At 44.4% G+C, this 13,668-nt stretch overlaps 1 protein-coding gene across 8 annotated transcripts in view; it reads left to right on the top strand.

Moving 5' to 3' along the window:
• PPFIBP1 (PPFIA binding protein 1) overlaps nucleotides 1-13,668 on the top strand; it is a 138,095-nt gene that overhangs the window by 49,016 nt on the left and 75,411 nt on the right. For 4 of the 8 annotated variants that reach the window (XM_082255335.1, XM_082255334.1, XM_082255336.1 and 1 more), the window contains exons 5-8: nucleotides 1,892-2,023; nucleotides 2,430-2,531; nucleotides 12,777-12,869; nucleotides 13,514-13,606. In XM_082255335.1, coding sequence (XP_082111461.1) covers nucleotides 1,892-2,023; nucleotides 2,430-2,531; nucleotides 12,777-12,869; nucleotides 13,514-13,606 — 420 coding nt within the window. The remainder of the gene's footprint in view (nucleotides 1-1,891; nucleotides 2,024-2,429; nucleotides 2,532-12,776; nucleotides 12,870-13,513; nucleotides 13,607-13,668) is intronic. The other 4 variants (XM_082255340.1, XM_082255338.1, XM_082255337.1 and 1 more) reach the window with 3 other exon arrangements.

The raw sequence follows: 13,668 nt of genomic DNA, 5'->3' as shown, positions 1-13,668 counted from the left end.
TGTTATTTATTTTTTTAAACAAGACTTTACAATCACTTTAAATAAAGTGAATACGCATAAAGTCCAAATGAAAAAATAAAACCCAAAATGTCCAAAAGGTGAAAAAACATGAAAAAAGTTGAAAAATATATTCTTCAAATGTTGCTTGGCGTGTTTACGAAATCCAAATAAGTGAAAATAAGAAGTCCATCACCACTTAAAGAATTCCAACTGTGACACCGCCACCTTAATTGTAAAGACGTATGCTTACCGGCTCTATAGGACCTTCTGGTTAAAGAAAGGTCAAATGGGGCATGCGGCATACAACTCAAGCCAGGGTCTTCCCAAGGCCTGTGATGAAACGCGTATGGCGGAGCGACGTACTGACGTCATTGCTTTCCCAGAAGTGCGGGTTGCTTTATGCCAGCTGGCAATGATGTTTTAAGCATTCTTTCTTCTACTAAGATGTAAGTGCAAGTCTGTTTTTAGGATCACGTTTCATTAAAGATTTTTACACTGAGGAGCATTCCTCTTTCTGTCTTGTGAGCTTACTAAAGGGAGTGACAACTAAGAGAGATCTTTGGATCACAGTTGTTGTGTAGCCCCTAGCTTGGAGGCAGTCTTCTATACACTCCTTGGTAAGACCTTGGCCTGGGTTATGTCTGCATGCCCCATTTGACCTTTCTCTAACCAGAAGATCATATAGAGTTGGTAAGCATACATCTTTACCAACAAGGTGGCAGTGTCACAGTTGGAATTCTTGAAGTAGTAATGGACTTCCTTTTTGCACGCATGGATTTCTCAAACACTTTGAGCAACCTTTGTAGAGTATATTTTTCAAATCTTTTCACATTTTTTTTCACCTTTTGGACATTTTGTGTTTTTTTTTTTTTTTTTTTTTTTTTTTCATTTGGACTTTATGCATATTCACCTGAACTTTATTTAAAGCAAACTTCTTCATATTTGTTTTCTGTTTAGAGGTCATCTTTAATGGTTTACTTATAGGGGTATTATCACGATTTACAGCGGTTTTCTTTTATGGCATACCTTGCAGAAGAAAGCCAATAAGTTTTCACTTTGTTACAACTTAACCTTAACCAAATCAAGCTTTCCTGTGTGCTTTGAATGTTAAAAAGAACTTGGCATGAACATAAACCTACAAAACTAGTAAAACTAGCACAAGCTTGTATGTGCAATCTCTGGAAGGTCCTTCTTCAACCTTTTTATTTGCTGGAAACATTTCTTTGTACCAGGGTTGAGTCTTTAAAAACGAAATGGTAAAATATGTAAACCGTATACAAAATGAATTCAGACAAATGGTACATTAGCAGCACAATTGGACTCCTTACTCTGAGTACACAGCCGTTAAATACAGAGATTATGATCAGACTGACAGTGACAGGCAGTACAATGGACATTCCTGAACAGCCCAGGATAGACGATCTCTCTTCCAAATTAGGAGCCCATCCTTTTCTCTGCAGTCAGCAGAGGCTCCCTGAAGCCATGCTGAATAATAACGATGTAGTGTGAAGCTTGAGGGTTCTAGGTGACCTAGAAAACTTTCAATGAACTTTTATCCTAAAAAGTTCTGAAATCTACTTCTATGTTTTAGTCCCATTCACACCTGAAACACTTCCGTGTTAATAACTAGAATGGCTGGACACACTTACCCCACAGTTATACTGCCAGGGAAGTTGCAGCATTTTTAAAAATCAAGACCACAAGGTGCCAGTTAGGGGCTGAACCAGGAAAACTCCCCTCCCATTATACATTGTGATCAGTATTTGTTTTCTAGTGCAGGTGCAGCTACAGATGCATAATATTTTGGGGGGGGGTCAGACACTAGTTTCCCAGTAAGACCCTGGTCTCTTTATGATCTACTGCAAAACATAACTCTCTGATTATTGTTTAGGAACTCCTGAGCAGAACTACACTAGAAACGCAGAAACTTGATCTGATGGCAGAGATTTCTACTCTGAAACTGAAGTTAACTGCAGTGGAGAAGGATCACACGGACTTTGAGGACAAATACAAGGACACGGAGGTATATAAAGACTGACTGCATGGGCTGGACCATGACATACAAATCAATATCGATAAATTAAATACATTTAATAAATATTCAAAAATATAAATGGATGTGTATATGTATATAATGGAGCTGCTGAAGAAGTGAAGAGGAATACTATGGAGTCTCTGTTTGACAGCTTTAAGTCTGCTGGGGCTACTGACATCACCGTTTTGGATGGTGGCTGGTAAATAGCATGCTCAAAACATATTAAGAGTACATAACTTATGGGAAGATTGTTGTTGAAGTAAATTGCCTGGTGACAGGGTCTCTCTAACTCTTCTAGAAGATATTTGAATCGATCAGGCATGGTTTTCTCTCTTGTGCTGACTCCCCAGTTGTTTGCTCTCTCACCCCCCTCTCTCTTTCCTCTGTTGTTCAGTCGCTCCATAAGACAATAACAGAGTTGAGGCAGCAGATGGAGAAGCTGGAGGTGGAACTGGCATTGTTTCAAGATAAGAGATTACAGTATGGGGATCAAGAGGTGACTTGACGATGTGATGATGGCTTGTTGCATGGTGTTTGAATATAATGTCAGGGGTGCTTTAACTCAATACCTAATGCCGCCATGGCAGTGCTGTATAGAGTTGCTTGTGGTCTTCAGGAGGTGATAGCCATTGTGCATGCCTGGCCAGTGATTTATTTTCCCTCCTGTGTTGACTTGTTGCATACAAGTGAAAGAACAGGTTTTTTTTTTTAACTTATGCAGCCAGCTGGACTCTCCCTTTTCTCCACCAATGATGCACTGGAAAGGGTGTAGCTAGTTGTCCTGGGCTCTTTTAGGGGGCACTCATAGTAGCTGACTATAAAATGAAGACCAGCTTCAATCTTTTCTTTATTGTGACAAAGTGGGAAAGGGATAGAAACCGTGTTAGGTTTTGATTGTATTCTATGTCTCCATTGGGAAGCTTTTCTTCATGAAAGTCAAAGGAGGATTTGGTCTCTTGGTCCCAGAGGTAAGAATAATCAAATGTGTTGGCTCTAGTTCTAAGAGAGCACTCTTAACACACGAGGTCTCCCTATTGGTCCCTGGAGCAGTCCAGTAAAGATACAAAGGAGGAGGGTGCCATGCTTTTGCAATAAGTCCAGTATGAATGTATTAGTCTTAAAAACAAAAAACAAAAAGCATAATAAACTAAAAAGAAAAAACTAGGATTAGCATTAAAGTCAATGTGGACATTAGTTAAGCAGCCAAACTGATGTATTTTTATAGCAATCCTAGGCTTTTTTTTTTATTTACTTTCCAGCACTTCTTCTCTTACTGCCAGCACACAAGCCCTGATGAAGGGAGGGGTTTATGAGCTCCCGAAATGCATTTGCTGCACCGTCTGATATAGATAGATATACACACAGTATCTCACAAAAGTGAGTACACCCTTCACGTTTTTGTAAATATTTTATTATATCTTTTCATGCGACTACTTTGCTACAATGTAAAGTAGTGAGTGTACAGCAGTGTAAATTTGCTGTCCCCTCAAAATAACTTAACACACAGCCATTATTGTCTAAACTGCTGGCAACAAAAGTGAGTACACCCCTAAGTAAAAATGTCTAAATCAGGCCCAAAGTGTCAAAGAGCCACCATTTTTTACAGCACTGCCTTAACCCTCTTGGGCATGACGTTCACCAGTGCTTCACAGTTTGCCACTGGAGTCCTCTTCCACTCCTCTATGACGACATCACGGAGCTGGTGAATGTTGGAGACCTTGCACTCCTCCACCTTCCGTTTTGAGGATGCCCCACAGATGCTCAATAGGGTTTAGGTCTGGAGACATGCTCGGCCAGTCCATAACTTTTACCTTCAGCTACTTTAGCAAGGCAGTGGTCATTTTGGAGGTGTTTGGGGTCGTTATATTGGAATACTGCCCTGCGGCCCAGTCTCCGGAGGGAGGGGATCATGCTCTGCTTCAGTATGTCACAGTACATGTTGGCATTCATGGTTCCCTCAATGAACTGTAGCTCCCCAGTGCCAGCAGCACTCATGCAGCCGTAGACCATGACACTCCCACCAACATGCTTGACTGTAGCAAGACACACTTGTCTTTTTTACTCCTCACCTGGTTGCCACCACACATGCTTGACACCATCTGAACCAACATAGGTTAACCCTGCTCTCATCAGACCACAGGACGTGGTTCCAGTAATCCATGTCCTTAGTCTGCTTGTCTTCAGCAAACTGTTTGCGGGCTTTCTTGCGCATCATCTTTAGAAGAGGCTTCCTCCTGGGACGACAGCCATGCAGACCAATTTTATTCAGTGTGTGGCGTATGGTCTGAGCACTGACAGGATGACCCCCACCCCTTCAACCTCTGCAGAAATGCTGGCAGCATTGGATATGACGCTGAGCACGTGCACTCCACTTCTTTGGTCGACCATGGCGAGGCCAGCTCTGAGTGGAACCTGTCCTGTTAAACCGCAGTATGGTCTTGGCCACCATGCTACAGCTCATTTTCAGGGTCTTGGCAATCTTATAGCCTAGGCCATCTTTATGTAGAGCAATAATTCTTTTTTTTTTTTTTTCAGATCCCCAGAGTTCTTTTCCATGAGGTGCCATGTTGAACTTCCAGTGACCAGTATGAGAGAGTGAGAGCGATCATGCCAAATTTAACACACCTGCTCCCCATTCACACCTGAGACCTTGTAACACTAAGGAGTCACATTACACTGGGGAGGGAAAATGGCTAATTGCGCCCAATTTGGACATTTTCACTTAGGGAGTGTACTCATTTTAGTTGCCAGCGGTTTAGACATTAATGGCTGTTATTTTGAGGGGACAGCAAATTGACACTGTTATACAAGCTGTACACTCTCACTACTTTACATTGTAGCAAAGTGTCATTTCTTCAGTGTTGTCACATGAAAATATATCAAAACATTTACAAAAATGTGAGGGGTGTACTCCCTTTTGTCAGATAGTGTATATGTATGTGTGTGTGTGTGTGTGTGTATATTAAGAAAAAAAAAATAAATATATATATATATATATATATATATATATATATATATATATATATATATATAGGGTACGGAAAGTATTCAGACCCCCTTAAATTTTTCACTCTTTGTTATATTGCAGCCATTTGCTAAAATCATTAAGGTTCATTCTTCTTCCTCATGAATGTACACATAGCACCCCATACTGACAGAAAGACACAGAATTGTTGACATTGTTGCAGATTTATTAAAAAAGAAAAACTGAAATATCACATGGTCCTAAGTATTCAGACCCTTTGCTGTGACACTCATATATTTAACTCAGGTGCTTTCCATTTCTTCTGATCATCCTTGAGATGGTTCTACACCTTCATTTGAGTCCAGCTGTGTTTGATTATACTGATTGGACTTGATTAGGAAAGCCACACACCTGTCTATATAAGACCTTCCAGATCACAATGCATGTCAGAGCAAATGAGAATCATGAGGTCAAAGGAACTGCCTGAAGAACTCAGAGACAGAATTGTGGCAAGGCACAGATCTGGCCAAGGTTACAAATAGATTTCTGCTGCACTTAAGGTTTCTAAGAGCACAGTGGCCTCCATAATCCTCAAATGGAAGACGTGTGGGACGACCAGAACCCTTCCTAGAGCTGTCCGTCCGGCCAAACTGAGCTATCGGGGGAGAAGAGCCTTGGTGAGAGAGGTAAAGAAGAACCCAAAGATCACTGTGGCTGAGCTCCAGAGATGCCGTCAGGAGATGGGAGAAAGTTGTAGAAAGTCAACCATCACTGCAGCCCTCCACCAGTCGGGGCTTTATGGCAGAGTGGCCCGACGGAAGCCTCTCCTCAGTGTAAGACACATGAAAGCCCGCATGGAGTTTGCTAAAAAACACCTGAAGGACTCCAAGATGGTGAGAAATAAGATTCTCTGGTCTGATGAGACCAAAATAGAACTTTTTGGCCTTAATTCTAAGCGGGATGTGTGGAGAAAACCAGGCACTGCTCATCACCTGTCCAATACAGTCCCAACAGTGAAGCATGGTGGTGGCAGCATCATGCTGTGGGGGTGTTTTTCAGCTGCAGGGACAGGACGACTGGTTGCAATCGAGGGAAAGATGAATGCGGCCAAGTACAGGGATATCCTGGACAAAAACCTTCTCCAGAGTGCTCTGGACCTCAGACTGGGCCGAAGGTTTACCTTCCAACAAGACAATGACCCTAAGCACACAGCTAAAATAACGAAGGAGTGGCTTCACAACAACTCCGTGACTGTTCTTGAATGGCCCAGCCAGAGCCCTGACTTAAACCCAATTGAGCATCTCTGGAGAGACCTAAAAATGGCTGTCCACCAACGTTTACCATCCAACCTGACAGAACTGGAGAGGATCTGCAAGGAGGAATGGCAGAGGATTCCCAAATCCAGGTGTGAAAGACTTGTTGCATCTTTCCCAAAAAGACTCCTGGCTGTATTAGATCAAAAGGGGGCTTCTACTAAATACTGAGCAAAGGGTCTGAATACTTAGGACCATGTGATATTTCAGTTTTTCTTTTTTAATAAATCTGCAACAATGTCAACAACAATTCTGTGTTTTTCTGTCAGTATGGGGTGCTATGTGTACATTCATGAGGAAGAAGAATGAACTTAAATGATTTTAGCAAATGGCTGCAATATAACAAAGAGTGAAAAATTTAAGGGGGTCTGAATACTTTCCGTACCCACTGTGTGTGTGTGTGTGTGTGTGTGTGTGTGTATGTATATGTGTGTATATATATATATAATATATAAAAAAAACATGAAAACCTTTATACTGGACCTAATGTAAATTTATAGCACGCATCATCTTCTTGTCATGAGTGGAATTAATGGTAAATCTCTCCAGTGTGGGGACACAGAGCAATACAATGGTGGAGGGTTATAACTTCTATCACATCATTATTGCAAAGTCCTTATAAAGAAAATGGCTGCACACTGTAAAATCCATTTTTTTAACCTTTTTTGTTTCAAACACATTAAGCCCTGCCTGGACTTCTTCCGCTGATGTGGTTGACCTAAAACTGGGCTTAATCGTAGAGGTTTTTAAGTTGTACTGTCTGGAACAATAACGCTTTACAAGCATTGAATGTTACTCTATGCTGCCAGCTTCCTTAATTTCACAAGGTCTTTCTCCCCTATTACATCTCCCACCTTTATTTTACATGTCCCAGCATAGTCTGTCAAAGCTCTCTTGGTAGACTGCTAACATGTTGCAAGTGCTGAAATGCAGGGTTGCAGTTTCCCAGCTGTCTGTGGTTGGTCAGTTATTGAAATTTATTAAGTGCCACTGCTACCTTTCCAGAGTATGTGTTGTGTGGAAGAAAAGCTACAGAAAGGAATAGTCTTGTTACATCTGTCCTTCACTCTTGATGTCATCGTACTATGGAGCAGAGCTCATGGATTCTCTTCGAGTTCAGAAATAGTAATGTCACTGTGCTAGGGAATGGAACTCGCTGATCCTGCCTGTGTTCAGAAATAGCTGCTACTGATGTGTGCAAATTGCATGGTGGATGCCAATTTAACTGCCACTTCCTCCTCTTTGTTTGCTGAAAATAACACACAGCCTGTATAATGTTGTGCCGTGACGTATCCTACATATTAATGATATGCAAGCGTGTGATATAGCGTGTTATATAAAATAACTCAATCTACAGTATGTCTATATGGCTTTCTGTCTCTTTCAGATTCTCTCCTTTCTGTCTATCTACAGCTCTCCCTTCCTGTCTTTTTTTTTTTTTTTTTTCTATATAAAGTCGCAGCTTTCCTCCTGTCTGACAGCCACCCACATCCCAATGGAGCTGTGATCTGTCAGGAGCGGTGCCCACCCTGTTCCTGGTATGGTAGGTAGTGGGTCCCCCCTCTACACCTGGAGGGTTTTTCTGGTGGACGGTGGGACCCCCAAGTCCCCCCCCCAGCCCTCTAATAATGTGGTGGTCTTTGTGGGTCTTCAGGCCTCCCACTCCCTGGGTGAGGTTATGAGCTAGCTTTTACCCACATGCTCTTAAGGGGGCTTGTTGGAGTTGCTGCTGACTATGTGTTTCCTGGTGCACAACAGGGGGTTGGGCATGGTTCCCCTGCTACCCTAGGGGTTGGTGACTAGGGCAGGGATGTCCTCTGGGCTCCCTGCTGCAGTTTTTGGGCTGGGGGAGCAGATGGTTTGGCATCCACGGGTCCACACTTCATGCGGCCGGATCCAACCCAAAATTTAGGCCATGGCTTTGTGGCTACGTGGGGCGGCCCCAGTGAGGGTGGCTGAAGCCACTACCCTCCCTTTTGGCTTCCACCCTCCCCTCCGCTGCCCCTGTGTGGTTGACTCCGCTGAGGCTCGTGCCCAGGCAGCTGGGCATCCTCAAAAATGTAGGCCTAGGTTTGGGGGGGGGGGGCAGTGAGCCTGTCTGGGATGAGTGCATTTGCGGCTTGGCCTCCAAACAAATTGAGGCCACGGCCTACTAGGCCATGCAACCAGCTTGGCACCTCCTTTGGAAGGGGTGGTGCTGTGGGGCGGTTTAATCTCTGATTGTTACTATGCCACCTACCCCTTTTAGTGCTGCGGGACCATCGGAATACCCTGCCTGTAAGGTGGCTATTTCTTATTGTGCGAGCATCTATGGATGGGTTCAGAGGGTTCCCCCCCCCCTTGTTTTTTTGTGGGGTCCAGTTGGTGGTCCATTTGTGGTTCCTGCGTTGGCGTCCCCCTTGAGGGATCGCAGTCAGCGGCCCTCCCCTGATATGTTTTTCCGGATGACCTTAGTATATAACGTCCACCGCCCTCCCCTGCCTCATCTGTCCATCAGATCTTGAATCTGTTTCGGCTTTTGCAGACGTGAGTCGCCCTACTGGGTCTGTGCCCAAGCACCCTTAGTGCTCAGACAGTGAGGATGTTTCCTCTGCTCCTCTAGCTGTGCATGAAAAGGCGCTGATGGATGCACTGATTGTGTCAGAAAGGGAAATTTTAAACATGGCGGAGGTGCTGCGTTGGAGGCGCCGGTTCCTTTTGGCACCACAGGTCCTCCACTGTGTCAGGGGTGTTCCTCTTTCCTGCTTACGTTGACAACATTGTCACATAACAGTGGGGTTGTCCAAAACGCACCCTTGTGGTCCCTAAGCTTTTTTGCTATGCGGTATCCTTATAAGGATTCCCTGCTTAAAAAGTGGACAGTCCCACCTTTAGTGCACTTGCCGGTTTGCAGGTTAAATAAAGCTACCTTTATTCCGATTGAGGAGTCCTTGCCCTTTAAAGATCTGGTTGATAGAGCAGAGGCTCTGGCCCGCCATATGTTTCACTATGGCTGGTTCAGCTTAGGCAGTTATTTACTATTGCCCTGGTGGTGTAAACTCTGACAAGTGGGCTAAACTTTTACACCGGGACCTGGAGGGGAAACGGCTTCCCCCTGCCTTTGCGGAGCTGGCGGATCAGTTGATCCAGGGGCTACGGTTTATCTGTGATACCTCTTTGGATGCGGCTCCTTTTGATTTTAGGATGTCTGTATTAGCAGTGGTCCTTTGGCATCTTATCTGGCTGACAATGCTGACCTGTGGACCAGACTTCTGAGGCGGCCTTATCTGTTCTCCCCTTTGTGGGGGATTGCCTGTTTGAAGCTTCCTTGGATGACATCTTTAAGGGTCTCACAGGGGAGAAGAGTGCTCTTCTTCCGCAAGCTACCGAGGGCAAGGAGCCTCGTCGTAGACATGGGCCATTCTTCTCAGCTCATAAGAGGCTTTTTTCGTCCCTCAAGGGATAAAAGTTCTTCAGGGCCTCCCCTGGAAGTTCCAAGAGGACCTGGTCTGGCAAGCCACGAGGGGCTCTTCCAGAACTGCGAACAAGGCTTCCACTGCATGAAGGGGTGCCCTCACCCATATCTGGGGCGGGGGATGTCTTTGCTGATTTCCGGATCAGTGGACCTCTCTGGTACAGGTCAAGTGGGTCAACAAAGTCATTCGGTCTGGCTACAAGATCAAGTTTCGGTCTTTTCCTCCGGAAAAGTTCTTCCCTTCCAACCTGCACTTGTCCCCAGATCCCTTATGGGGTCACTTTGGGGCAGTGCAAGACTTGTTACTTGATGGGGTGATTGTCCCAGTTCCGGCTTCGGAATGTTTTCAGTGGGTTTACTCAAATGTGTTTACAGTTCCCTGGAAGGAAGGCAAGGTACGTCCAATTCTGGACCTCAAGGCGCTAAACTGCTTTATGCGGATACAGAATGGAGTCCCTACATCTGGGGGATTTTCTTTCTTCTTTTGACATCAAGGATGCCTACCTTCACATTCCAATATGTGCCGGTCACTAGTGCTTTCTCTGCTTTGCTGTGGGTGAGCATTATCAGTTTGTGGCGTTTACCTTTTGGTCTCGCTTCTGCTCCTCGGGGCTTCACAAAGTGTTGGCCCCCGCTGCTAGCATATTTGTGTCAGCGGGGGATCGCAGTACTGGGGTACCTGGATGATCTTCTGAAAGCAGAGTCTCTGACTGCTCTGATGGACACCTTGGAGATTACTCTGGGATTTGGCCTCAGCCAGAGTGTTGCTTTCTCTGGAAAAACTCCAGAAATTGCAGGAGGCAATTCAGCTTCTGTTGTCCAGCAGATGGTCATCCCTCCGGGCTTGCATGCGGGTGCTGGGCCTGATGGTGTCTACCTTCGAGGCGGCTCCATTTGCACAGTTCCACACGAGATCTTGGCTATCCTTGGCATAGCTTGTGCTCAGGGGGTTTAGACTCGGGAAGAGTCCAGACTGCCGATCAATGTACTGGAAATTCTGAGCGATCAGACTGTCTGGATCACTGGACAATTCGTCTTCAGGGGTGTCCGGTACGAATTAAATTGGACAATGCCACGGCAGTGGCTTATGTCAATCACCATGGGGGTACAAAAAGTGTCCTGGCGGATCAGGAAGTAGCCGGCATCCTAAGGTTGGCAGAACGATCGTTCCTGCTCTCTCTGCTGTACACATTCTATGGAAGGTACAGAGGTTATCTAGTAATCTCCCTTTGAAAATATCGGGACGTTCCCCTGCTTACATTGTCCTAGAACAGTGATGGCGAACATTGGCACCCCAGATGTTTTGGAACTACCTTTCCCATCTCTCCAATACACTGCAGAATGCAGGAGCATCATGGGAAATTTCCCAAAACATGTGGAGTGCCAAGGTTTGCCATCACTGTCCTAGAAGGTGGCCTTTTTGGTGGCGATTACTTCTGCGTGCAGGGTGTCAGAGCTGGCGGCGTTGTCTTGGCGTTTACCTTACCTGTTGGTTTATAGAGCTAAGGTGGTTCTTCATGCCTGTCCATTGCTCTTTCCAAAGGTCGCCTCTTATTTCAATTTGAATGAAGACATTGTGTTGCCTTCCCTATGTCCCAGGCCTAAACATCCTAACATGGTTTGGGCGATCGGGATGTACCTGGCAGCTACAGAGTCTTTTAGGAAGTCAGACCTCAAAGGGTTGGCCATTTCTGCTGTGACCATTTCCAGATGGATCAGTCAAACCAGTGATTCAGGATGTGTTGGCATTTGCGGATGCTTCTTTTGGCCACAAGTTTTTGCAGGCTGCTGTTTAGAGGACCTGTTTGAGGCTGTAGGTTTTTTCAGGTGAGCTCCAGTTGTTTTGGTTGAGCTCCATGTTACCTGGTTGGCTATGGTTAGCCTTGGGAATTTTTTTTCTACTGTTTTCCCACTTCTCATGTCTAACACTGCTTTGGGACGTCCAAATGGTTGAGAAGAATCAAGAGCTGTGTCTGTCAATGAACAAAAGAGAAAATCGGCTTTTTGACTTACCGTAAAATCTGATGTTTATTGACTGACACAACACCCACCCCACTGTGGAGTTGGCTTTCTTCTGACATGGCTTGTAACAAAACTGAATGCCTATAGCCGAGTGTGGGTGTATACCCCCTGGGAATGCCCATAGGCGTAGTCCAGCTTTTTCCTGCCTAGTGTCCTAATCCTGTAGGGAGCAGCATAACCCAATGGTTAGGAAGAATCAGGAGCTGTGTCCGTCAATGAACATCAAAGAAATGGATTTTACGGTAAGTCAAAAATCCCATTTTTTTTCTCTCTTGCTTTCTTTCTCTTTCTTTCACTTTTTTTTTTTTTTTAGGTGATGGAGGGGAATCACTCAGAAGAATTTTGGGGGTAAAGGGGGATAGGGAGTGAGTCCAGAAATGTTATCACATTGCGGGATAATATAAAGGAGGATAGGGAGAAGTCCAGTTTCTAATGTCCCTCTCAGTTTGTGATCTGCTGTAACATAATGTGCAGGTATACTGCAAGCAGTTAGGAGATTCTTCCCAGCTCGCTCTATCAATTCAAATAAGCGCTCTCCTCTCTCCTCCTTTAGTTCTTTTTCTTTGTCACCCAGTCACTTTGTTTTCTCACATTTAGTAGAGAAAAGGTTTGCTAAATCGGCTTGGATGCTATGGTCAGCATTCTGTCTATCCCTACTGTGTCCTGGATGAAGTTGCATTTATGATCACGATACTGACTATTTAAAACCAGTTACAGTAAAGAATCCTCAATGACCCCATTGCAATGTTCCAAATATGACAAATGAAGTTGCAGTAGTGGGTACTAAAACCAACCTCAAGGAAAATAAGTGATACACACTGCTAGGTTGCCAATTATAAAAGGTTTTGTATGTTTGTGGTGGAGTCACAGGAAGTTGCAGTTTTTAATAAGACCTATATGGTTATAGCTGGGTAGCTCAGATTGTTGTATTATCTGCCTTGGGGGTGCAGGTTTCTAAGTAAAATGTGGCTTCATCTCTCCCCATAGGGCCTGGTACAGGAAATGAACGAACTGCGACTCCGAGTGGTGGAAATGGAGAATGAACGGACCCAATATGAGAAGAAGCTAAAGTCCACCAAGGCAAGTTACCAACGTTAAATCCCCTGTGTGCACAACAAAGAGAACCAATTTAAGCTGGATTTATGGAGGACTTTGAATATTCCACCCTAAACGGTTGTAAGAGTGAGAGATTACTTGTGAAAAATCTAAAAGTCCTCCCTTACTGAGTTTTTTTTTTTACTTAAAAGAGTCAGGGCTGAACATGCCCTGTGACAATGGCTGCTTGGTTTACGGATTTGCCTGATGCCGATAACACATGCTGTCTCTCAGCTCCTGAGAGTGCACAACAGCATAACAATTACCAGCTTTCATAGCCCCATGAATAAGCCCTGTTTTGGGGTGTAGAGTTGGGTGAGCCTTTTATATATGTTTACTGCTGGAGACTTGCATTTGCTTCATGCCTGGTGAACTGTTGCCTCCTGGAACAATAAAAAAAAATTTTGCCTGTACATACCCTTTAACTACATGATTATTTGATGCTGTCGTGTACACACAGGAGCTAGTAGACAGCATGTGTTGCAGCTAAACTGTTCACACAGCAAGAAATATATCTATTAGATCCAGGCTTATTACAGGTCAAAAGAGTTGATGTCAGATGTGTCTGCTGGTTTGCACTTTCTCTCTTGCTCTGCCTTTCTCTCTTTCATTGCTTTTTCTGTCACCAGTCTTTAATGGCCAAGCTTTCTAGCATGAAAATCAAGGTGGGTCAGATGCACTATGAGAAGCAGCGGATGGAGCACAAGTACCAGACATTGAAGGTGTCGTACCACTGCCATTGCCTGCAGCCTGTATTTCTTGTCTGATCGTTTTACAGCCTTGC

The sequence above is a fragment of the Pelophylax lessonae genome (assembly GCF_965119305.1).
Source record: "Pelophylax lessonae genome assembly, chromosome: 4".
NCBI classification, from domain to species: Eukaryota; Metazoa; Chordata; class Amphibia; order Anura; family Ranidae; genus Pelophylax; species Pelophylax lessonae.
This window is presented reverse-complemented; position numbering and strand designations above follow the sequence as displayed.